General features: G+C 35.5%; 1 protein-coding gene across 1 annotated transcript in view; it reads right to left on the reverse strand.

The window, feature by feature from the left end:
* The window catches only part of LOC306668686 (sorting nexin-13-like), a 160,943-nt gene extending 149,854 nt beyond the window's left edge, over nucleotides 1–11,089 (reverse strand). The window contains 1 exon segment of the mRNA XM_079152328.1: nucleotides 9,158–11,089. Coding sequence (XP_079008454.1) covers nucleotides 9,158–9,757 — 600 coding nt within the window. The 5' untranslated portion in view covers nucleotides 9,758–11,089.
* Nucleotides 11,090–25,102: the final 14,013 nt, after the last annotated feature.

Here is a 25,102-nt window from a genome sequence, read left to right on the forward strand (position 1 = left end):
GCTAAACTTAGCTCTAATAGATTTCTGAGGACAGGTTTCTGGTCTGACTCACCACTTCAGCATCAGAACTCATTACCACGTGCCTAGCACAAAGTAGGCATATTCATATTTGGTGAAAAAATTAATCTATAAAAATCAATTTCCAGCATAATTTATAACCAAATCCTTATAAACATTATCCTAAATAACTGTTTTTCCATTTAAAATTTTTCCAGGGTTAAGAAGTAAAGATTTCTTTTTTCACGAACATTTCAAAATATGTACATACAAATGACTGCTTTACCCCAATAGGGCCACCTTTTTCAAAACAATTTTAGGAACATTCTTTAGGAATTTCTTTGGAACCAATTTGCCTACACATAACAAACTACCCTCATTTGGTAACTGCAAGACCTGCTCTTAGTATATTTATTTTTCTTTCACTTGTTTTAGTCATTCCCAGCCTTCCCTAAACTGTACCAATGGCCTGAGACCACCTTTCCTTCCCCTAAAGCTAAGCCCCAAGAAGCTAGTAAGTAATGAAGTTAGTTGGAGCCCAGGACTTGAATTCATATTAGTTCAAGATATATAAAGAAAAAACTGATATATTAACTACTACTATTTGTACAGAGATTGACAAAGAGTTATACCATCCATCACCCTACTTGATCTTCATAACACCGTGAAAGCAGCTAGGAAGGTGCTATTATCCCAATTATACACAGAAGGAAACTAATGCTTAGACAGTTCAAAGGATTTCTCCAACATCACATCAAAAATAAGTGCATCAAGACTCATCCCTTATAATGCTTACATTATAGGTTAATTTGTGTGTTGCTTCACTACTGTAACAGTACTGTTGATAGACTTAAGTATGTATCACGGGCCAGGCGTGGTGGCACATGCCTGCAGTCCCAGCAGCTTAGGAAGCTGAGGCAGGAGGATCACGAGTTCAAAGCCAGCCTCAGCAATTTAGTGAGGCCCTAAGCAACTCAGGGAGACCTTGTCTCTAAAAAAAAAAATATAAAAACGGCTGGGAATGTGACTCAGTGGTTAAGGGCCCCAATACAAAATACAAAAGTATGTATCACCATGACCCCAACCTATTCATTCTCATTTTCAAACACTTTTTTAAATGTTAAAACAATTTAAAAGTTGTCCACTTGCATTAATTCAAAGTTCCCTCTCCTGACAAATATTTAAATCATCAAAATTAACATTATCAAAATTAAACCTAACTCTTGTAATAGTTAATTCTAGGTTATTGTGAAGGGAGTACTAAGTGATCTATGAAACCACCGAATTTTAAAACAATCTTTTTGGAGTGGGAGGGCAGTCTACCACCGAGCTATATCCCTAACCCTTTTTATTTTTTTTTTTATTTTGTGATTGGTTCTAGCTAAGTTGCTAACACTGGCCTTGATCTTGTGATCCTCCTGTCTCAGCCTCCCAAATAGCTGGGATTACAAGAGTGGATCAATGTGACAAACTCAAAACACAATTTTAAAAACCATAATATGAGATGTTTGTTCAGGGAAAGCTGTAAAGTAACTTAGTTTTTCAATCAAATGGCTAGTTAGTGGCCAATACTAGAAACTCTTTCTTATGATAGGAATCTATTTTCTTCCCCTTCCAGAAAGAAGCTAATGCTACCTCTTTTTTCATTACTACTTCGCTAACTTAGTAGCTTAGCTGATTCCACCTAAAGCAATCTTTTTCAAAACTCCTCTAATATTCTTTTTTCTTCTCTCTTTACTATGAGAATTCTTTCTTCCATAAACTGGAAATTACATAAACCCTAAGTAAGCATGAATACATATAAATATGATTAAATTACGACATACAGAATCCTTTATAATCTGCAAAAGTCTATGTATATGTTGGTAGTTTTTACATTGAGATAAAAAGCAACACATTATACAGTAGCCCTGTGATGCATGAACAAATGGCTTAAATTTTTAAAACCACTTATTTCCTACTCTCACTCCCCTATTTAACTCCATATTTCCTTGAATAAACAAAAAAAATTTATAAATGTGTGGCAATTAATATTGCAACATATTAAATCATAAACATAATATAGATACAGTGTCCTGGTGACAAATATTGATATATCAATTTCTATGGAAAACTGATCATCAAACTTTGGAACACCTGTGGATAAAGCTCAGTAGTAGAGCATTTGCCAGAATGTGCAAAAACCTGTTTTCAATTCCCGGCATTGCATAAAAAAAAAGTTTGTTCCAAAGTTTGGATGGCCAGAGATTTTTATACGCTGCTATTTCCCTACTTAGGACCATTATGGAAATCTAAAAACTCTACTGCAATAGTTTCAAAATGCCTAATGGTGAACCTATTTATACAACATACAGTTATAGAGCCTAACTAAAAATCACATATAATTGCTTTTGTTTGCAATTTTATCAATTCCATATGTTCATACTTGGTAGCTGGCTGTTATGGGATGTGAGGTGTCCCGCGGAAGCTCACATGTGAGACACTGCGAGAAAATTCAGAGGGGAAATGATTGGGTTGTGAGAACCCTTACCCAATCAATGAATAAAACCCCTGACGGGATTAACTCAGTGGTTACTGGAGGCAAGAGGGGTGTGGCTGGAAGGTGGGTTATTAGGGGCATGACTTTGGGGTATATATTTGTATTTGGCAATTGGAGATCTCTTTCTTTTTTCTGATAATCATGTGAGTTGCTTCCCTATTCCACATGCTTCTGCCACGATGTTCAGCCTAGTGTCCATCAAGCCCCAAGGAATGGAACTGACTGTCTATGGACTAAGACCTCTGAAACTGTGAGCCTTCAAATAAACTTTTCCTCCCCTAAAATTGTTCTGGGCAGCTCTTTTAGTCACAGCAGTGAAAAATCTGACTAAAACACTGGCTATTGTACAGAAGTATGGAACAGGTATGTGTATGCTGGATTAGTTAAACATAATGAAAATAATGAGTTAATAAACATAATAAATATATAAGCTCTCTGAAAACCTGGAGTCAATAGAAAAAAAAAAAAAAAAAAAAAAAAAAAAATACAAAGGTCCTTTAAAACTCTTGAAAAATATACATCATTAATGTATGTGAATTAAAAATAAATTTTAAAAAGAGAGAGAGCCCACAGAATGGTCTAAAATATTTGCAAACCAAACATCTGGAAAAGGGGTTAGTATCCAAAACATATAAGGAACTCTACCCAACTACGCCCCTCAAAAAATAAAAATTAAAAAGACACGAATAGTTATTTCTCCAAAGATGTCATAATATGGCCAAGGGGTAAAAGAAAAACTGTTCAACATTAGAAAAATGCAAATTAAAACCACAGTGAGATGTTACCTCACACCTATTAGAGTGACTATTATCAGAAAGGTAAAAAGTAACTAGTATTGACATGAATGCAGAAAAAAAGGGAATTCTTATATACTGTTGGTGATAACATGAATTAATACAGCCACTGTAACCATATGATCCAGCAATCCCCAAAACTGTATGCAAAAAAGAACATATTCAGAAACTAAACATGCCAAAGGGATATCTGCATTCCTATGTACACTAGAGCACTACTCACAGTACCCAACAAACGGAATCAACCTAAGGGTCCATCATAAGATAAACAGAATATCTGCTACAACATGGATGAACATGGAAGATATTATGCTAAGTGAAAGTCAAGAACAGAAGGAAAAATACTGCATAATCTCACGTGCAGAATCTAAAAAAGTTGAATTCATAGATACAGAGAGAAGACTGACAGCAGAGGCAATAGGGGAGGGAAAGAGGGAGAACTGTTCAAAGGTTAAAAATTATCGGATAAAAGAAAGAAAAAATTTTGAGATAAGATGAACAGCAGAGTGACTTCTGTCAATAATAATGTATTAAATGTTTTAAATAATTAAAATAAATTTCAAATCTCACTACAAAAAAATAAGCAAGGTGATGGACAGGTTATTTAGTTTCATTTAATCATTTCACATTTTATACCTATTTCACAACATTACACCATACCCCATAAATATATACAAATATGATTACCAAAATACTATTATTAAAAGGATACAAAAATTATTGAAAACTAGTTGGCAATATTCAACTTAGCTGGTCAAAAGATGCTAAACAATTATGTGTGAAGAGCGGCAAACCAGAATCATTCTAGACAGTGACAATCTTCTACTCCCTTTATAAAACTGTTTACAAACTTCAACACCCTTTGAATGCCACTGAACCTATGGAGTTCTTGTTCTGGTTAATAATCTTTACAATGTCATGAATAATAATTAAACAAATAGTTCATATAGTTTAAGGATTGATCTGTCCCAAGAGTGCTTCTACCATAATTTAAAAAACTAAGTCATAACATTTTACTTAGCAATTATTATAGGCAAGATCATATGTGTCAGCCCATGCATGTACATGTTTAAAAAGAGCATCAGAAGTTCAGAGATGCTTCCAACATGCACAACTCACCACTACATCTCAGGATTTCCCCAAACACAAGAAATTCTGTCAGTTTCCATGGTTAAACAAATGCAACATGTTGCAAATTATATCACCTTCTTTGCAAGTAAACCACCATCAAAAGTGATGAGAAGTCTTGAAACCTATTCAATTTTCTTAAGGCGAATATTCTCAGAATTTATGTGAACCACAAAACCTTTTATACCCTAACGACTATTAGCCTGGGACTTGTAAAGGTGTTTGAGTTCATACCTTTTCTCATCTGTATCATATTTGTTAACCTTAAAAATGAGAATTAGAGTTAATAGCTAATAATTTAACAAAAACATGAGCTATTTTTATTTAATATCACATACAGCCCCACATTTACAAACAACCAACAATCAATTACTTTAACTTTTTTTTTTTTTTGGTACTGGGGATTAAACCTAGACACTATGGCACTGAGTTACATTCCCAGCTCTTTTGATTTTTTTTTTTTTTTTTTACTTTCAGACAGGATCTCTCTAAATTGCTAAGGCTGGCCTCAACCTTGCAATCTTCCTGTCTCAGCCTCCCAAATCCCTGGGATTATAGGCATGCACCATAGCGTCTGGCTATATATTTTATCCAGTATTTTTTAAAGGAAAGTGACAAAGGGCTGATAGTTGATTTTATGAAAAAACAACCTCCAGCAAACTCTCACCCATTTTTGAAATGGGGTCTCTATAAGTTGCCCAGGCTAGCCTCAAACTTGTGGTGCTCATGCCTCAGTCTTCCAAGTAGCAGAGATTACAGGTATGTGACACCACGCCCAGCACCAGTTCCCTTTTACAGTTTCATATAAATGAAATCATAAAGTCTGTACTTCACGTCTGGTTTCTTTTACTCAGAATAATACTCTTGAGATTCATCCACTTGTATTTATGTGTGTGTATTTAGCAATAGTCTATGCTTTTTTATTGTTTAGTATTCCATTGTGTGGCTGCACCACAATGAGTTTATCAATTCATTTTTAGGTGGACAGTTGAATTTTTTGTAGTATTTGTCTCATACAGTTGTCATAAGCTTTTGTATTAAAAAAAAAATCTCCAGAGCATGCCAAAGCACTAGAACCAATGTAGCCCATTTTTCTATATCTTCAATACCTTTCATTCTCCACAATAATAATCATAATCCTAAGAGCTTTTGAAACATCAAGCAAAGTTTTAAAGTGTACTAATGAAAATTCTGATATTTCATTATATTCTAATGCTGCAAAAATCAGATAAATTGAAACAAATTCTCAGTTAAATATCTCCTGCCCTAATTTTTATACACAGATTTTATTGTTAGTTTAAAAAAGAGAAAGAGAAGATGTGTCAGAGGTTGAATGGTTTAATAGTAAACAAATAATTTTCACATATACCATGAAAAAATTTTTTGCCACATTAAAAGAGAAATATTAAAAGCATGACATTCCAATAAGGGCAAAGACCAAAGGAAAAAATTATAATAGGACATTAAATATGTGTGTGCTTATATATGTGTTTACATATATATGTATATGCATATCTATGTAAGATATATATATCATCCCTGTATGAAAAATGAAAAAACACAAATATAACTACAAAGTCTAATAAATAATTCAATTACATTTAGACTATAAATACTACAAACCGAAGCCAGAGTTAGAAATGAGAACTATATAACTGGGTCTCTACTTTCAGTTCACACTAATCTAATATTTTTCACAGGTTTCAAAGTTCAATGTGCATATTAGTTTGCTCAATTGAGTAATTTTCCCTTCCAGTCTAACTTAAAATAGCTCTAATGAATAACTCAGGTGGTTTCTCATTTCTGAAAAGGTTTCAATTAAAGGTATATTTTGAAAATGCAAAACTAAAATTTCATATAAATGCTTACCATTGCTGTTATCATGTCACTGTACTTAGTATCCCCACCTTGGTTTAAAAAAAAAAAAAACAACTAAAAGTAAACTGCTATTAGCTACAGAAGAAAAGATACATTCCATATTCCAGTACAAAAAGCAGTACAAAATTTTCAGTAAGAGGCCGAAGTGCCACACATGGCTCCACCACTTGTTATATGATTCTAAACAAGCTATTTTAACTTTCTCAACCTGTTTTCTCATCTGGTTAATGTAAATAATATCACTACTGCAATGTTTAGATGAAAAGGAACCAAGTACAAATTCAACATTTTCTGAGCACAGAAAATGCTTGCTGTACATAACCAATATAAAGACAGGATACTCTTTCATGCCACAAATCATCATTGTATATTTTGAGATATAACATGAATTAAATCATCCTCCAAAACCTGCTGATTTAGGTTAGCATTAACAGATGTAGTAAAAAGTAGTCCTACACTACTAAATTTTTAGTAAACAATATATAGCGAAATTTTATATCTAAAATGTTTCAAAATAGTACCATTTCACAAGGCTTACAAGTCCTTTTTTTTTTTTTTTTTAAGGATCAGGAAAAAGCAAAAGTTTTTCTCAAGTAACCATTTTTCAGTTTACTGACAATATCCAGACAAGGAAGTAGCATGCTTTAAAATCAAGAGAGATGAAAACTACTACAGCAGCTGAGCAAAATGGTCAGTGCTCTGTACTCAAGAGGCAGAAGATGAGATTTCAGTTTCAACTATGTCACTAATAATCTTTTAACCTTGGACAAGTCTCTGGGCTTCAGTTTCCTAATCCATAAAATGAATACTAAAAACTTTAAATGGAATCCAAGGGCAATTTAGTCTGGAACTTTCTTTGAAGAGGCAATCCAGAGTAGTGGTTAATAGAATGGCTCTGTAGTAAATGCCAAGGTTGAAACCCTGGATCTGCCACTTATAAACTTGTGCAAGTACACACACAAAACATTGAAGTTCAACTTGCTACTATCATTTACTGTTTAAAAAACTTTGCTGAAACAAAATTACATTAAAATGCACAAACATTGGAAGTTCAATTTTCACAAATCAAGACACCACTCTACTAGTCATTCACCACTTTCATGTGAAAGTAATAAAAATCTTTAAAATAGCCAAGTTCTATCAAAAGATGGCCTCATAAAATATTGTCTTAGAGACACCTATTTAAACTTATAAGGCTAACTGTTCTCACCAAAATATCATGCTAAAGGTAAATACAGAATTTCTGCGCTGTTTTCTTTCTTTCTTTTTGCTGTTACATGGGGATGGTATCCAAGGCCTGCACATGCTGGGCAAGTGTTCTGCCACTGAGCTGCATCCCCAACTCTTTTTATTTTGAGAAAATGTCTTGCAAAGTTGTCTAGGCAAGATAGTACCTTGGCATCCTCCTGCCTCAGACTCCCAAGTAGCTGTGATTATAAGCATATACCACAGTGCCCAGCTTACAACTTTTATTTTTTAATCCGCTAATGACAACAGAAATTTATAATGTAGTCAGTTTCCAACAATGAAATGAAAAACCTGTAGAATATGGAAATATAAAGTGAACTTCTAACTACAAAAAATAAGTAGTTACAATCAAGTAGTATTTACCAAACACATCAAATGCCAGGATTTGTACATAGGTTAAAAACAAACACCAAAGTATGACATTTCTCCGAGTTAAACAAGTTCCAAGGACAAGGTAAGTTAAATGTCCTTTATCATTACTTTCACACTAAAAGTTACTCATTTATAAATGTTTTTATTTCCTTTTTGGTCCATGTAGGACTACCTCCCATTGTCCATTAAAACTGCTTCCTATCTTAAGTTCAGCCCACAAAGATGCCTAAAATAGTCCCCGACATAGGGATCCTCACAGTACTTAAAGGCAACAGATTCTAAGAAAATATGTTATGAAATCCACAAGCTTCAGTATATTATATTTAATAATGGTAACACTTGCATATACTGTACATAACTGCGTTAACTTCGGTCAAGGACCTAGTTGCACCAATTTAATTCTTCCTCTTAAAGTACTGCTAGTAAAGGCAAACTACTTCTTCAAAAAGTCTGTTTTTTGCAATGGACACTAGGTATTAGAAAACGGAAATTGATTGGCTCGATACTGTTGCCCTACTTCCATTTCAAGTCCAAGGAGAAAACCATTCCAGAGTAGCAAGGGGACCATATACACAAATCAAGAAGGCAGATGCTAAACTGAACTTTGTGATTACCACGATTTCAGTGAACGGTGACGGGATGTGGAGAAAGGAGGGGAATGATTAACTAAGCCATCCCAGTGTAGCTGAAGGGAAAACGTCCACTTCACGAAGCGGTCAAAGTAGGGGATGGGAAACAAACGGATCTGGCAGAGCGACAAACCCAGGATGCTGACTGAGCTCGGAGGTGGAGGGCCTGGAACCCAGGGACCAGAGAAGAGAAACCTCAGGCAAACCTTTGGGCCACGGAAAACCAGCAGCAACGCATAGGGGCCAAACACTGCCACAGAGTAGCGTGTAAGGGGACACCATGAAGGGAGCGATTAGTTAGGAGGCAGCGACAGCAGGCGGGAGCCCAGTGCCAGGGCGACTTGGCAAGTGGCAATTGCGAAAGGCGAGGCACGGGTAGCCGAAGGTGGTGGACTCTGTTGAGTCAGCACAGCTCCTACTCTGGGGGCACTTGTAGGATCCCTGCTGCTTCTCAGGCCCTGGGCCCGAGGCAGGGGGTCGGGCCCACTGGCCAGAGAAATGATGTTTTCTGACCGGCTAGCCCGGCCCCTTCCCCATTTCACAGGTAAACACTGGCCGCCGTCGCCGCTTACCTCTGTTAACATTATTACACCCCGGGGAAGTGAGGTCCTCCCTAGCCTCGCCGCATGGCAACAGCCGTAGCAGCAGCGAAAACTGCCCGGGCCGCCGCCAACGGCGGCAACTGCTCCTTCAGTCCTCTCCCAGGCGGCGGCTTTACTCGGCTTCGCTGACTTCCCCACGGCCCGGCTGCTCGCGACGGACGCGCCGCCATCTTGGAAGAGCGACGTCCGCGTCTCCCCGCGACGTGCGCTCCGATTGGCGAGCGCAGGAGCCGCCGGCGTCTCGTGACCGTCTCCATAGCGCCGGCGCGCGGCGGTGTGGAGGCTGGCGCAGGGTCGCCCACTCGCCGGCGGCTGTGAAGTGCCCGGGGCTAGAAGCCCGGGGCGACTTGGGGTCGCTGCAAATGGAGAGAAACCCCTGCGTCGGGGTCGCAGGGAATCTGGCATGCGCTCCCGCGGAGGTCGTTCGTCCTTTCCCAAACGCCAGGGTTGGCCAGCCCCGGGGAGGGCCGAGAATGGCAGAAGCCTAGACTTTGACTGATAGCTCTGCGAACCTCCAGCGTCATGGGGACTTGGAGACCGATTTCCTGTAGAAAAACTTCCATCTCGCATCTCCTGGCCCGGTGGCGATCGAAGAGCAAGTTGGGGTAGTCGTCTTCCTTCACTTTCTGGGCTTAAAGTATGGTCTGAAACGCTCCCCGCGCCGTTCCTCTCTCAAAAACTTCGACACAAACTTTCCTTTGTGTCCACCAGTCCTCAGTGAGTTCTTTACAAGGGTGAGCGACAGGTTGTAGATGTGATATGGGCATATCGGCTTTAGCTTTACTCTTGGGGACCTGGTGATTGGACAGCACCTGCATAATCAGAAGAGCTTGGTTTTCTTCAAGTAGGAGACCTTTAACATATATCTAAAGCGGTTTTGCCTTTAACCGCTTTATTGTTTTATCTTTATACAAGGTGTTTGTGTATCAGAGTGATCAAATTTCAGATGTCATTGTATGTAGTCCCAGTTTAAATGGGACTGAACCCTGGATAGCTTCTGCATAGAAGCCTCTGAGACTGACACCATTCGCAATCTACCTCTAAAATGGGATGCAGTACGTGGAAGCGCTCTTTTCTCCCCAAATTGTAGTGAAGTACTTTACCCGAACACACTGTTAAAGTGTACCTTATTCTGTGTTAGAAATCAGTTTATAAAGAAACTGACAAACAGATTTTCAGACTTAATATGCAGAACATTTTCATCACATTCTTAGAAGGGGTATAAAGGCATTTTGGAAAACTAGGGCCATTAATTTCTTCTTCCCCTTTACTGAAATCTTTTCCCTTCAATAAACAATAGTACTATTGTACTAAGTGTAATTTACTTAATACATTCCTCTTAAATTCTCAGAACAGTGAGTAAAGGCATTACAAACCTTGTACTGTATTGTGCCCCCCCCAGCAAGAAAACAAAATGGTCCATTTAAGCACTCATACAGAAATCCAAGAAAAACCCTGATTTTGTTCTATTTTAATAATTCTAGCAAAGTAGTTTTCATTATTTAATCTATACTTTATACATCATTTCCACCTTGCTGGGCCAGCAAAATCCTGACCTCTATAATACATTATTATTGGTATAGACAGAATAAGCAGTAAATAGGAAATAAAATTGAAAAATACAACCTAGACTGAGGTATTATGGGAAATCAAGAGATACTAGAGATAACAAGAACCCTGGAAAAAGATACTCTTCCAACCTGTAAATAAGAAAACAGAGAAGGAGGCTCATTAATATTTAAGATCCCAACTAGTGAATTAAAGCTATAATGTAAGTGTCTGGCCTCAGTAGTCAATCTTATTCTCTACATCTTTTTCCCTTTTCAGAAGCAAAGCATTTTCACTTGTTCTAAGAACAATTTAGGCACAACTTGAAGTTTGTACCAACCTGTGATATGACATGGATATGTCATATCATATCCATGTTTAATATTTAATATTCAGAAGTTCAGAGAACTACGAGCAAGCCAAAATCACTAACTCTTCCAATAGCTTCCCAATTTTCTCAACCAGAATCCTGTGACCTAAAAAATTTTTTAAAAACTAAAAAAAAAAAAAAAAAACTCCTATACTAGCTGACTACCCCATTTCTACTTCTGGCCTTATTTCTGCTAAACAATTTGTTCCAGCTATACAGACCGGCTCCCTGATCCTATAACAACAGGGTAACCTCTTACCCTGGGGCACATGTACTCTTATCTCTATCTGGAAGAATCTTTCCACCAATTTCAGCCAAGAATCCTACCCTACTATCCCAATGAAAACATTGCCACTCTCCCAGCAGCCTTCTTTGGTTCAGTTTTTTCATAGTGTTTACACCTAACAAATTACTATTTTTCTTATTATCTGCCTTCCACTAGATTATAAGCTCCATGAGATCATGTATTTTTTTCTGTTTTGTTCAATGATGTTTTCTTAGTACCTAAAATAGAATGGTGTATGACACAAAGTAAATGCTCAATAAATATTTTTTAAATTGATGCCTGAATCATTTCCTAAAAGACACCATGAAAAAGCCTAGTTAAAACTAATTAGAAACAAACTCATTTGTGTTGAAAGAGAAAATTAAGTTTGACATTGTGTATTCTTATTTTGCATTTATGGGAGCATCACTTCTGTTGCCACTAAAATACTAAGAAGAAAGCTTAAGATAGAATTGTGAGCTATGCCTTTCCCTCTACCTTCTTAAACAAATACTGTTGGACATGAGTCAAAGTTAATTTTATAGCAAGGGAAACAAAGTGAATAAGGTATGCTATTTTACAACTATGGAAATTGACTTATATAGTTGGAAAAAATGCTTACAGAAGCAGCTAGCATTTTAAAAAACAAAGTAAGCACCTAATTTGATACAGATTGCAGTTTCATTCCATGTGGTCTTAAAAACATCCTATTCATATCAGTGTTACAGAGGAAATGTGGAACAGGATGGTCTGAAAGGCTGAGTTTTTTAGTTATCAATAAGAAATTTGAAACAAAACAAGCTATCCTAAGAAACACATGATAAGTATGCATCTGTGGTTGTTATTGAAAAAAGTTAGATTTCCCAATAGCAATATCCAATAAATCTTAACAAAGGAAAAGAGGACAAAAAGAGGCAAGAGGCAAAAATCAAATGTGAAATGCTTTGAAATCAGGCCATTGCCAGTGATTTCTAAAACCTCCAAGCAAACAGAATATCCAGCTTGTCCATTTTTAGTGTGAAACAAAACAATTTTTTCTACATATTCAGATTGTCACAAATTGCATCTAATTTCTTTTTGAGAGACTGGAAAAAGTGCAGCATTAACTTCCTAAACAAATTGCATTTATCAAACAGTTGTCACATTTAAATATTTTGGTAAGAACCTTTTTTTTTTTTATTTAAACAAATGGGATACATGTTGTTTCTCTATTTGTACATGAAGTCAAGGCATACCATTTGTGTAATCATAAATTTACATAGGGTAATGTTGTTTGATTCATTCTGTTATTTTTTTCTCTTCCCCCCACCCCTCCCACCCCTCTTTTCCCTCTATACAGTCCTTCCTTCCTCCATTCTTACCACCCTCCTTATCCCTAACCCTAAATCTAACCCTAACCCTAACGCCAACCCCTCCTATCCCCCATTATATGACCTCATCTGCTTATCAGCAAGATCATTCGTCCTTTAGTTTTTTGAGATTGGCTTATCTCACTTAGCATGATATTCTCCAATTTCATCCATTTGCCTGCAAATGCCATAATTTTATCATTCTTCATGGCAGAGTAATATTCCATTGTATATATATGCCACAGTTTCTTTATCCATTCATCAACTAAAGGGCATCTAGGTTGGTTCCACAACCTGGCTATGGTGAATTGAGCAGCTATGAACATTGATGTGGCTGTATCTCTGTAGTATGCTGATTTTAAGTCCTTTGGGTATAGGCCAAGGAGTGGGATAGCTGGGTCAAATGGTGGTTCCATTCCAAGCTTTCTGAGAAATCTCCATACTGCTTTCCAGAGTGGCTGCGCTAATTTGCAACCCCACCAGCAATGGATGAGTATACCTTTTTCCCCACATCCTCGCCAACACCTATTGTTGCTTGTGTTCTTGATAATCGCCATTCTAATTGGGGTGAGATGAAATCTTAGGGTAGTTTTGATTTGCATTTCTCTTATTACTAGAGATGTTGAACATTTTTCATATATCTGTTGATTGCTTGTAGATCTTCTGTGAAGTGTCTGTTCATTTCCTTAGCCCATTTGTTGATTGGATTATTTGTATTCTTGGTGTACAGTTTTTTGAGTTCTTTATAGATTCTGGAAATTAGCATTCTGTAGAGCAAAGCAGGGGGTATCGCAATACCAGATCTTCAACTCTATTACAAAGCAATAGTAACAAAACGGCATGGTATTGGTACCAAAATAGACAGGTAGATCAGTGGTACAGAATAGAGGACATGGACACAAACCCGAATAAATAAAATTTTATCATACTAGACAAAGGTGCCAAAAATATGCAGTGGAGAAAAGATAGCCTCTTCAACAAATGGTGCTGGGAAAACTGGAAAACCATATGCAACAGAATGAAATTAAACCCCTATCTCTCACCCTGCACAAAACTCAACTCACAATGGATCAAGGACCTCGGAATCAAACCAGAGACCCTGCATCTTATAGAAGAAAAAGTAGGTCCAAACCTTCAACTTGTTGGCTTAGGATCAGACTTCCTTAACAGGACTTCCATAGCCCAAGAAATAAAAGCAAGAATCAACAACTGGGATAGATTCAAACTAAAAAGCTTTCTCTCAGCAAAGGAAACTATCAGTAATGTGAAGAGAGAGCCTACAGAGTGGGAGAATATCTTTGCCACTCATACTTCAGAAAGAGCCTTTTTTTAGTGTTCGTTTGTTTGGTACTGGAGATTGAACCCAAAAGTGCTTAAACCACTGAGCTACATCCCACCAGCACCCCCCCTCCCTTTTTTTTTTTTTTTTTTTTTTCCATTTAGAGAAAGCCTTGCTAAGTTGCTGGGGCTGAATTTTTGGTTTCTTTCTCTTTTGGGTGGGGCAGAGTACCAGGGATTGAACTCAGAGGCACTCAGCCATTGAGCCACATCCCTAGCCCTATTTATTTTATTACAGACAGGATCTCACTGAGTTGCTTAGCACCTTGCCTTTGCTAAGGCTGGCTTTGAACTCGCCATCCTCCTGCCTCAGCCTCCCAAGCCACTGAGATTACAAGTGCGTGCCACCACCACCGTGCCCAACTAGTTTTATTTTTAACTTATGTAATTGTACAAATTTATAATATACAATGTGATGTTTCAATATGTATATACATAGTGTAATGATTAAATCAGTATAGTCAGCATAGCCATTGTCTCAAAACATTTATACTAAAACATTACAAATCCTCTATTCTAGCTAATTTGAATATATAATACATTAGTTTTTACTTAAACATTTTATCAGCTCCCATTTCTTATAATGCAGTATTACTGGTTCATCTACTACCCCTACTGAGTATTTAATAACAAAGTACAGAGTCAAAGCCAACAAATCCACATTGAAATAATGCATTGGCAACAGAGGAGATATAGTCAAAGTACAGGCAAGAGCAGGCTATCCCAATAGCAGATTTCATAAACAATAGTAAACAGAAATTCCAGAGCATTTAAGAGTGCTCTGAAGTCTACCTTCAAATAGCCCAGCATGGGTATTTTTTCTTAGTACAGTTAGAAAATACTGAGCCAACTCAAGAATGACAAGCAAAAATAATAAACAGCTCTGCTAAAAGCAGATGCAGCCATAATAAAATTAGAATGTTCATAAGTCTCTTCAATAATTGTTCTACAATGATGCAAAGATCTAAATAAAAAGGACAATATTACAAATACTTAAAAGTCTATGGTAGATTTCAGATGTATTACTAGGTCAGTGATATCCCAGTTGATAGTTTTTAAAAGCAATTACTGTTTTAAACCACAAAAAAGTAGATTGAAAGCACTTTCAAGCATTTAATTCTTTATTATGGATACTTAATTATGGGCCAGACTGTAGCAAGAATTTGCATGTATTATATTTAATATTTGAAAAAGGCCATTACAGGTCTTATCATATACTTACAGACCAAGAGAGCTTTAGACACTTATCCTAGGTAACCTGTAAAAGATACAAGTTGTCAATGATGATATTGACCTTTTAGCACCCAAGGTCATGTTTGTGGAATTTCTCCACTATGAAATTACTCTCTTCTCCACTTTTCACATATTCTCCTTGGAAAGAAGAAATTGTGTAGCCCACAGTTTGAGAATAGGAATTTATGCTCCTTTTGATGGTACAGTATACAAATAACTTATTTGAAATTATTTTGCATGAGAGATTTGTCTCTTTGCTATTATTTACTTAAATGAACATGAATATGTAGGTATTTATCTTAAACTCTGGGTTATAATGCAATACTAGTTTATTTTATTGTTCAGATTGTCCCAGCTTTGTACTAGAACTCTTTCAGTTGTCCTTTGTCCCTTTAACATACTCCAATCAACATGGGACAGTTTTTGTTATTTCTGTTAAGCACTTCTTTATTTTCTGGTAAATATAAAGTGTTCCAGACTTATCATGTCCCAAGCCTAGAATCAGCCATTTGTCTAAGAAATCTTCATTCCTTTTATTGGAGAATGGTATTAGAAATCAGGATAGAAGTGTTATTTGCTGCTTGAGGTATCATTTCTTTTAAGCCATTGTAGCTGACAAAGCAAGGAAATACATAGGTGTACACTAATCCATGTATGTGTGTGTGTATATATATACCCATTTATATTTTTGTATGTATCACTCTATATTAAGCTAAATATTAGTTCATAGTGATGTCTGCAACTCAATTCCATTTACCAGAACAACCATTATAGCTTTCTCCCCTTGCTTATCTCTAATTCTTACTTCATTAGTGAGAATTCTGGCTCCTGCTATCTCCATTTACTTGTTTAATTTCAGTGCACATATATAGCAGTATCAGAATTATTATCCCATACCCTCATGGGAAACAGATTTATCAACTCTTAAGTTCAGTACCTACATGCAGTTCTTTTGTTTTTAATCTTACAGACTTCAGTCATTTCCAAGATTACTTAGTTGAGCACCTCTTCCCCAACCCCTTCAGTGAGATACATTTACAATACAGTTAGTTTTGTGAAAGTCTGCATTGTTTCCTGAGATCTGCCTACTTCCTAAATGATTTGATTTTTTATTTGCACAAGTTGCTTCACTCTTCTTGGCAATTGCATAATGTCACCATTATGGTATCATAGAGAAGTTTCACCAACCTAAAACATAAAGGGAAGTGCATAGCAATTTACTTTCACATGTTTTATCTGTAGACCCAGACACCTTAGGATTTTATTAAATGAGCTTATTTGACTCGTGCATGTGTGTTTGTGTTTTTCTCTATAATACCCTAATTATCCAATATTTATTAAGTTCTTACCATGTGCCAGGCTCTAGGTGCTTCACAACAATCCTATAAGATAGGGACTGTTATTATTCCCATTCTACAAATGAGAATACTGAGGTCCAGAGAGTTAATGTTTAAAATTTGTTTGCCTGAACTTACACAGCTAGTGATACAACCAATATTTGAAGAAAAAAATGAATATATACGTGTGTATATACATGTATCTACATGTGTATATATCATGTAGAGTTGAATAATTTGGAATTATGTGTATACTATATATTCAAATACATTAATTAAACTAATTTTAAAGACTGCAATGTTTTAATCAGCTCTGTCCTCAGTCTGACATGCCTAAGTGTAGTGATTAGCCTTTGACCTTCTGTTTTTGCCTTCAGTCAAAGGAGGAAATGAGAAAAGGAGTCTACTCATAGTACAAGCCTAATCCATCTCCATATTTAAGGCTTACCTCAGCTAGTTCCATTTTTACAAAGAAGGACAAAATCAAATAATATATTACTTCCTATTTAACTAGCTTAACAACAAAAAAGAAAATAAGGTTATTCTAAGAAGTACTATTGTTTTTAAATAGTAATGCATTAGTTGCAACCAACTTAATTTGGCATGCCTCATCCTTGCCTATATGATGTTTTTGTTTTCAATGAAAATGTTAAATTGAAAACTGTACTAATTGTACACACCACTAAATGTATGAGGCATACATATATGCTTCATAATATTGGCTGTGGAATGAACAGAATAGAAACCTGAAAAGACTTGCATTGTGGCCCTGCCTTTGCTTTAAATAGGGTAAAAGCTTTGAAGTGAAAATTCATTATTTGCTGAGCTTCCTTTTTTTGTTTTACTATAAATTTAGGAGATCAAACATATATTAACACATATATGTCTACATTAATACAATAAGTTGTTATTTTAATCATTGGACAATGCACTGTGGCTCAAAATCAAATACTTCTTTAGGTTTCTTTAGTTTTAAAATTGTGATATTTAACAATAAGTTGCAGTTCATTTTCCTATCACTTTTCTTCAACAAGCACATTCACCACCACCTTTTACAAAAACCTTGCTACTCATCAGTGGCACAGACCTCTATGAACTATGTTTTTGTAAGGTATTGAACTCCTTGAATTACCTACCACCTTTCCACTTAAAATGTGACACCTCCTACCTTATAATGGCCATATATGCAAATAGTCATAAACAGAGAAATCAGCAGAAATGTCAGGAAAAGATCTGGTGTATAAAAACAAAGCAATCAAAGGCATGTAAAATCAGGCTATTTCTTCTTAAAATCTATAGGCCATTCACCTAATTTGAATGGATAAGATTTATTCTCCGTCTTGTTCACTAAATCAGCAAAATGCTGAGGGCTTCACATTTTATTTTTAAAAATAGATGTCCTTTTCGGGTTTTCCTGTTGCTGGGGAAGTGTTCTTTCTGTTGCTAACAGAGAGCTAAATGTTCTGCTTTGAATGGGACGTGTTTGTTTTTATTGGTAGGAGTAGCAGAAGGATGAATGAAGGAATCCATTTTTTTCCATGTTACAAGGGAGATGTCTGCCTTCTGGGTAGAGGTAGAGGTGCATGATTGACTTTATCAGAGAATCCTTTAAAAGATTCATGGAATTTGCTCATTTATTTGCACATTATTTTATTCATTTAACCTTAAAAGGGCCAACTATTCAAATTTAAGATTGCAGGGTTATGGAGCTCATATCAGGAAAATTTATTTTCACTCCCCATCTAGTTGCTAGGAGGTTCAAAGAAGATATTTATGTTCTGTGCATTTTTGCCTGATATAATTTAGTTTCCAAAAAAGAGAAGAGAAAAAGATGAGATCTAGCTTTCCCTTCAAATCTTATGATCATAGAATTATAATACAAACCTTGTTCTTTATTATTATAGTATTGTTTTCTTTACTTAAGCAGGAAATTTATAGGGGAAATATCACAGACAACATGTTGCAAAATATTACGTTGGTATACACTGTGCTTACAAGTGCACAATGCAGGGAGGGCTACTGTTGTGGCTTAGTGGTAGAGAACTTGCCCAGCATGTATGAGGCACTGTGTTTGATCCTCAGCCACACATATAAATAAATGAATAAAATAAAGATCTATCAACATATCAACATCTAAAAAATATTTTTTAAAAGTGCATGATTAAAGTGGCCATTCTCACTATCCTAACCTTAAAATAAAAATTACAGAATTATTTTTAATGTAATTTTGCTACCCTGAAATAAAGTTCTATATTATTATGGTCTTAATTGGGCTATAGTAGTCTGTGAAAGAGTATTGACTTCTTAAAACAGGTGCCTTTATTTTCTTTAAAGTTAAATCCATTCCTCCGGATAATACATTCAATTTATGGTTTTATCAGAAATTTTGGTTACACAGAAATTCTACACTATGAAAATATGATCAAATTTCTGTCTTCCAAATTTCATTTTTGTCCTTGGAAGCTATGAGCTATTAGCTTATGGGGAAAAAGCATATTTTATAATATCTCCCTAGGTTACTCACTGACATGACAATGCTGTCCTCACCTAATCATTTCAGTTTCCTTCTATGCAGTAAAGTAGAATGCATTTCCTGCCTATTGAGGTAGGGTTGCATAACTAGTTCAGATCAATGAAATGCAGAAATCCTCCTCTTTCTCTATCTTCCCAAGCAACCTTGGATATTACAGGTTGAAATAATAGAGACCCACGATAGGAGAATCCACCACCAGAAAAAAAATCTGTGGATTTTGTATAAGTAACAAATTCTCTTGTTAATGGAGGTTGTTGTTATAGCAGCTATCAATACATCCCCTGATTCATACACACTCTAATTATACTTACTGAGAATAGAAAGTAAAATTGTCTAATATAAGGAATGATCATCGTCTCCCCACCTTCTTAGAATGTTGGTACTGTTTTAAATCATATTATTTAAGGAGACCTCCAATAAATACACAGTTCTTTAAGGAATACTGCTTTAATAAGCCATGGCCTGGTATTATAGATTACACACACACACACACACACACACACACACAAATCCAGGGGTAGAGGATGACCTTAAGACCCTGCTTCATCCCAACTACCCAGAAAAGAAAACCAAGGTATTAATGCAATAGTAATATATGTGCATAAAAAACAAGCTTGGACCAAAATGAACACTTGCTTTGAAAATCATGAGACCCTTTACAGAGAAATCTTAACAGGTATTACCCAAGGACGTGGCCAAAATGGGGACTGCAGAAAGGAGTACAGGTGTTTGGCTCAGGGATCTATATCAAAAATAACTCTCTCTCCCCTGGACTGCAGGGCAGGTTTTTCCCTGGGAATGTCTTAAAAGATGTTCCCCACTTCTGACAGAAAACATTTCCTGCACCAACCCTTCACTTTTTCATTGAATGCTTCACCTATGCCATCAGTGTTATATACTCTTGTTACCTTTAAACTTCATGGGGTAAATATTGCTGACCCCATTTTTTAAATGAGGAAATTATGACTCAGATGGATAATTTGTCTGAGCCCTCTACTTATAAATCACCAATTTGAATCTCAAATTTGAATTTGTCTCAAAACTTACTATTTTTTTCTATTATACCTCCCACAAGCTCAGTATCAGTTCTAGAAGTTAATATACCTTTTGAAAGTCTAAAAAAGACTTGTTTTTTTTCCCAAGTATTTAGTACTTTTTGCAATCCGTATCTCATGAGTCTCTCTTGAAGTAAACTATCACTTATCTAGTAATGACCTGTTTCTCCAGTTTAACTACTTTCTCCCCATATTTATGTGGTGTGTGTGTGTGTGTGTGTGTGTGTGTGTGTGTATATCTTCTTATTATATAAGAAGAGATAAAAGTATGAACCCAGTAGAGTTTATCTAATTTCTTTTGCTAATTTTCAGAAATATAACTATAGTTCTACTCCAGTATAAACAAACTTCACCTCTCCTGATTGTAAACTGCCAATTTCACATATTTACTGATCTTTTTTCTCATTGACATGACATTATACATTCAGCTAATCTCACAAAACCCACTTGAGGCCTATTCATCATTGACATTAATATGATTGGTATATGCCTGCCTTGTTTCCATCAGCCTCTGCCTCATGCTGTGACTACACTGTAACCTAAAGGTATCAAGTTTCTTTCTTTTATTTGCCTCCTTTTCTGAATGGGGTGCCAGACTTGAGTTGTGTCAGTTCTGTTCTCCTTCATTTTCCTCCCCCAGGAGCCTATGCTTTTCTGCTGATCTAGACCAATTTCATCTCTCTTTTCTCACCTCGTTCTAACATTGATAATTTTATCATTGATGAATCCATCATGTTTCTCCTGAGGCTAGTTCCTAGCCCTTATTAATATCCTTCATGATTATGGGTTCAGGATGCTTCTGAACCCAGTAGAGCAGAAAAGGAGTACCTTGTGAATTCTCACTGCCAAGAAGAACAAGTTACAAAGTACAATTGTATGCTCACTTCATCAGCAACTCTATTTTGTTACAGCACATGGACATTTATGAGAAGTTAAATCCAGAGTTGATTTGCAAAATCTCCCATTTTTGACATTTCAGACTAATATAAATTTATGTTCACTCATATCTGGTAACTTTTTCTATTAAACTTCAGTTTATCTTATTAGCTTCATTATCCCTTTTATTTTTAATCAATTGTTTAGAAACATTTTGATACATTGTGTCCCACATAATTGTACAGCTTTGCCTTTTTTTTGCTGATTTTAAGAAATAAAGGCATTTAAGTTTAAAATTTATACTGAGAAAACTGGTAGGCTTTACAATTGCATATTGTTTAAAAGAAGTCCATATGGAACATAACATAAAAGATAAAATAATTACTAAAGAACACAATTACTCTCCAGTTTCCAACTTAATTCAGCAATTCATCTCAGTTATTCATTTCTAAGATAAAGTACCTAAGAGTTTGAGTTACAGAAAAGTCACCAAGAAGACAATTCTGGCCAGGCACAGTGGCACATTCCTATAATCCCAGCAACTCAGGAGGCTGAGGCAGAAGAATCTCAAGTTCAAAGCCAACCTCAGCAACTTAGCAAGACCCTGTCTCTGAAAAAAAGTTTTTTTTGTTTTTTTTTTTTTAAAGACTGGGGATGTGGCTCAGTGGTTGAGTGTCCCTGGTTCAATCCATAGTGCCAAAATTTAAAAAGAGGAAGAAGGATATGATACTTCTGTATTCAATGCTAAATACACAAAAGTAAAGTATCAAGTATTTCTTGTCATTTTTTTTTTACTCTTATATCTTGGCAAAATCATATCCACTAAGTGATGGCAGTATATCTGAGGCAAATAACATATTTCTAGTGTTCATTGTCACACTTTGTCTAGTACAGTTTTTTAGAAGACCATTCAAGTGTGAAAAAGATTCTGATAGAGTTCATAATCTGAAGAAATGAAGTCTGATTTTGATCACACACATCAATGAAGAAGCAGAAAACACTTTTAGAGATTCTGCTTTTCCTTCCTTTTCTAGTTAAACTATAAAAGTATGGGAATTACACTTTGGGGATATATGAGAAAATACATTCTAAATCATTTGCGCTAATAAGAGAGAGAATGGATTTGGGAAATCCAAAATGGTGAAAAATCTAAAACTTGTCTAATCATAAAGTAAAGCCATTCAAATTTGAGTGTATCTAACATTATCTACCTAAATATAGTTATAGAGTATATTGTCTCAGATAAATCACAATGATGCCATAGCAGAGCTTTAATTTTACATCTCAGCTCTTTGACTAATATTATATTGCACTCATGCAATCCGTATACTAGACTTACTTTGAACTGACTCAGAGGATAATTGTTAAAATTTTTGGAATTTTGCTAGACTATTGTCCAACACCGTCATCATCAAAAATTATATAAATTTATAGTGAAATTAGTTATATATAAGACAAAAGTAATAAACACTCAAAAATACTTCACTTCCTAATTGTTTTACTACTTTTAAGTATTATTTATGACTTTGAGATCATTTAAGTCTCTTGTAAAGTGAAGATACTATAGAGTGGGATGCTGTTGCACATCTCTTCCCAATTCTTGTCTTCAATGATGCAATAGTAGCATAAAGACAGCTTCATTTGGGAGTACTTACACCACACAAATTAGGAAATACTACTAACCGAGGCTTGACTTGCTGTTTCATTTATTTTCTATAGTTAAGAAAACAATGAAGAAAATGCATAGTAAGAATTATTCCAACTATCATTTATGTTGTAAATAACACAAAAATATTAAGGAACTATCCTTTAAGTACTCAAAACTATTATTCAATTCAGCAAAATTTGCTCACATCATTGGCAAATTAGGCCAGACATGGTGGCACACACCTATAATCCCAGTGACTTCAGAGGCTGAGGCAGGAGGATACCAAGCCAAAGGCCTGCTTGCTCAACTTTAGTGAGACCTTACCTCAAAATAAAAATTAAAAGGGGCTGTAATGTTGGCTCATGATAGAGTATCCCTGGGTTCAATTCCCAATACCACAAAAAATAAAAACAAAAGAAAAGACCAATGAGTAAAGTCCTTATATCTTATTTGTTAATGAAAAAGAAAATATCATTCAACCCTAATCTTTGTCAAACCCTTGTCAGTTGCAACCACAGATGAATGAGGAGTCAAACGAGTTCAACAAAAGAAAATAAAATTATTAGTGAAGAATCAACTGGCTATATGGAAATCATAAACATAATATTTTTTAAATTGTATGCCACTTATTCTTTGTCAGTAAATTGTATAGACACACTTAATATATGCATACATTTTTTCTCAGAAAGTCAATTTACCAACAGCACTGACTCATTCACACAGCCTCAGTTTAACCAATGGTTGACAACTTATTCCATTGTACTCACTCTAACATTTGATTGATTTTGACTTGAAGTTTTTCTCAGTAAAGCCTGAGAAAGTTAATTCCTTTCCATTATCTCCTGATTCAGGAGCCTCTGTATGTTGCTTGTAGTGTTTAAGGTATTATATCTTCTTTCCTCTAGTTACTGACTCTACTGTCTTTACCTTCCTGCCACAAATATGGCTATGAAATAGATGTAATAAATGAGACCCACAATGATTAGTGGATGGAAAGTGACCTAATCAGAGAGAGAGAATCCTTTGGATTTGATACATAAATGTCAGGAAAACTGTTTTTCCTGAGTTTGTTAAGCAGGATCTGTTGGTGGGTATGTTTCCCTATCATGTGAAAAAGGTATCTCTGCAGAAGAAATGAGACTCCTATGCCAAGAAAAGTGATGGCAAGCATAAATGAGCAGCAGAGCATGGTGGTGTGCACTTTTAATCCCAGCAACTTGGGAGGCTGAGACAAGAGGATCACAAGTTCAATGTCAGTCTCAGCAATTTAATGAGACCCTAAGCAACTTAGTGAGTTGCTAAAATAAAAAATAAAAGGGATGGGATGTTTTTCAGTGGTTAAGCACCCTTTGGTTCAATCCACAATACCAAAAAAAAAAAAAAAAAACCATGACATATACACACACACAAATATATATATTTATATATATAAAAATTATATTTATATATATACACACATATATATATGTGGCAAATGCATTATGCTGCTATGTATAACCCAATTAGAACAAATTTAAAACGATATATATTTATATATATGTCTTTTTTTCCACTTGGTGTTGAAAGTCTACAGATTCAACCCCTCCTGTAGACACTGCTTTCTGTAATCAGTGGACTTAATTCACTCTCTTCCCAGACTTAAGGGTCAATATATTGCATCTTTACCATAAGATAACATGAGTTGTTTTTCTCTTATTTGCGACATTAGAATCTTGGCTAATAAAAAAACTCTATGCAGTTAATGGGCAAACAGGCTTCAATGCATCTGGAAACTTCTTGAAATTGTATGCAAAAATTTGTGATTGTGGTTTAAGTGCATTTTCTCCCTTGGACCAGGGTTCCCAGCTTTCCTCAGATTCACAAAAAGATCTATAAGCCTACAAAATCTGGCTAAAGTTAATGTGAATCAAAATAAACTAAATAAATTGTTTTCTGTTTCAGAATTTGTTCAGCGTATACCACATCAACCTAGTGGTAGTTACATCTACCTGACTATGAATTTGAGTCTGTCTTTGCCTGATGTTTTTAACCTAGATTTCAAGACTTCCTATGAGTTTTAAACCCCAAAGGCACTTAATTTTCTTTTAATTTCTTTCTTGCTACTTTTGTCACATACTAGTCTATTTGTATATGTGTGATATTGTTAGCATATTTCTCAAGAGAGACTAAAATGGGAAGCACTTGTTATTCACTTAACTTATGCAATTTGAAGGAAGGTGAGCATCTACTAAGAAGTTAGTATTAGCATTCTATCAGAACTTTTAAAATATCTTTCAAGGAAATAATATCAAGCATTAAACTCAAATATGATAGCTATTTCTCAGATGTTTTAGTACTATTTTTCAGAAAGATTTCTAGGTTAA

The sequence above is a fragment of the Sciurus vulgaris genome (genome assembly GCF_902686455.1).
Source record: "Sciurus vulgaris genome assembly, chromosome: 8".
Taxonomy (NCBI): domain Eukaryota; kingdom Metazoa; phylum Chordata; class Mammalia; order Rodentia; family Sciuridae; genus Sciurus; species Sciurus vulgaris.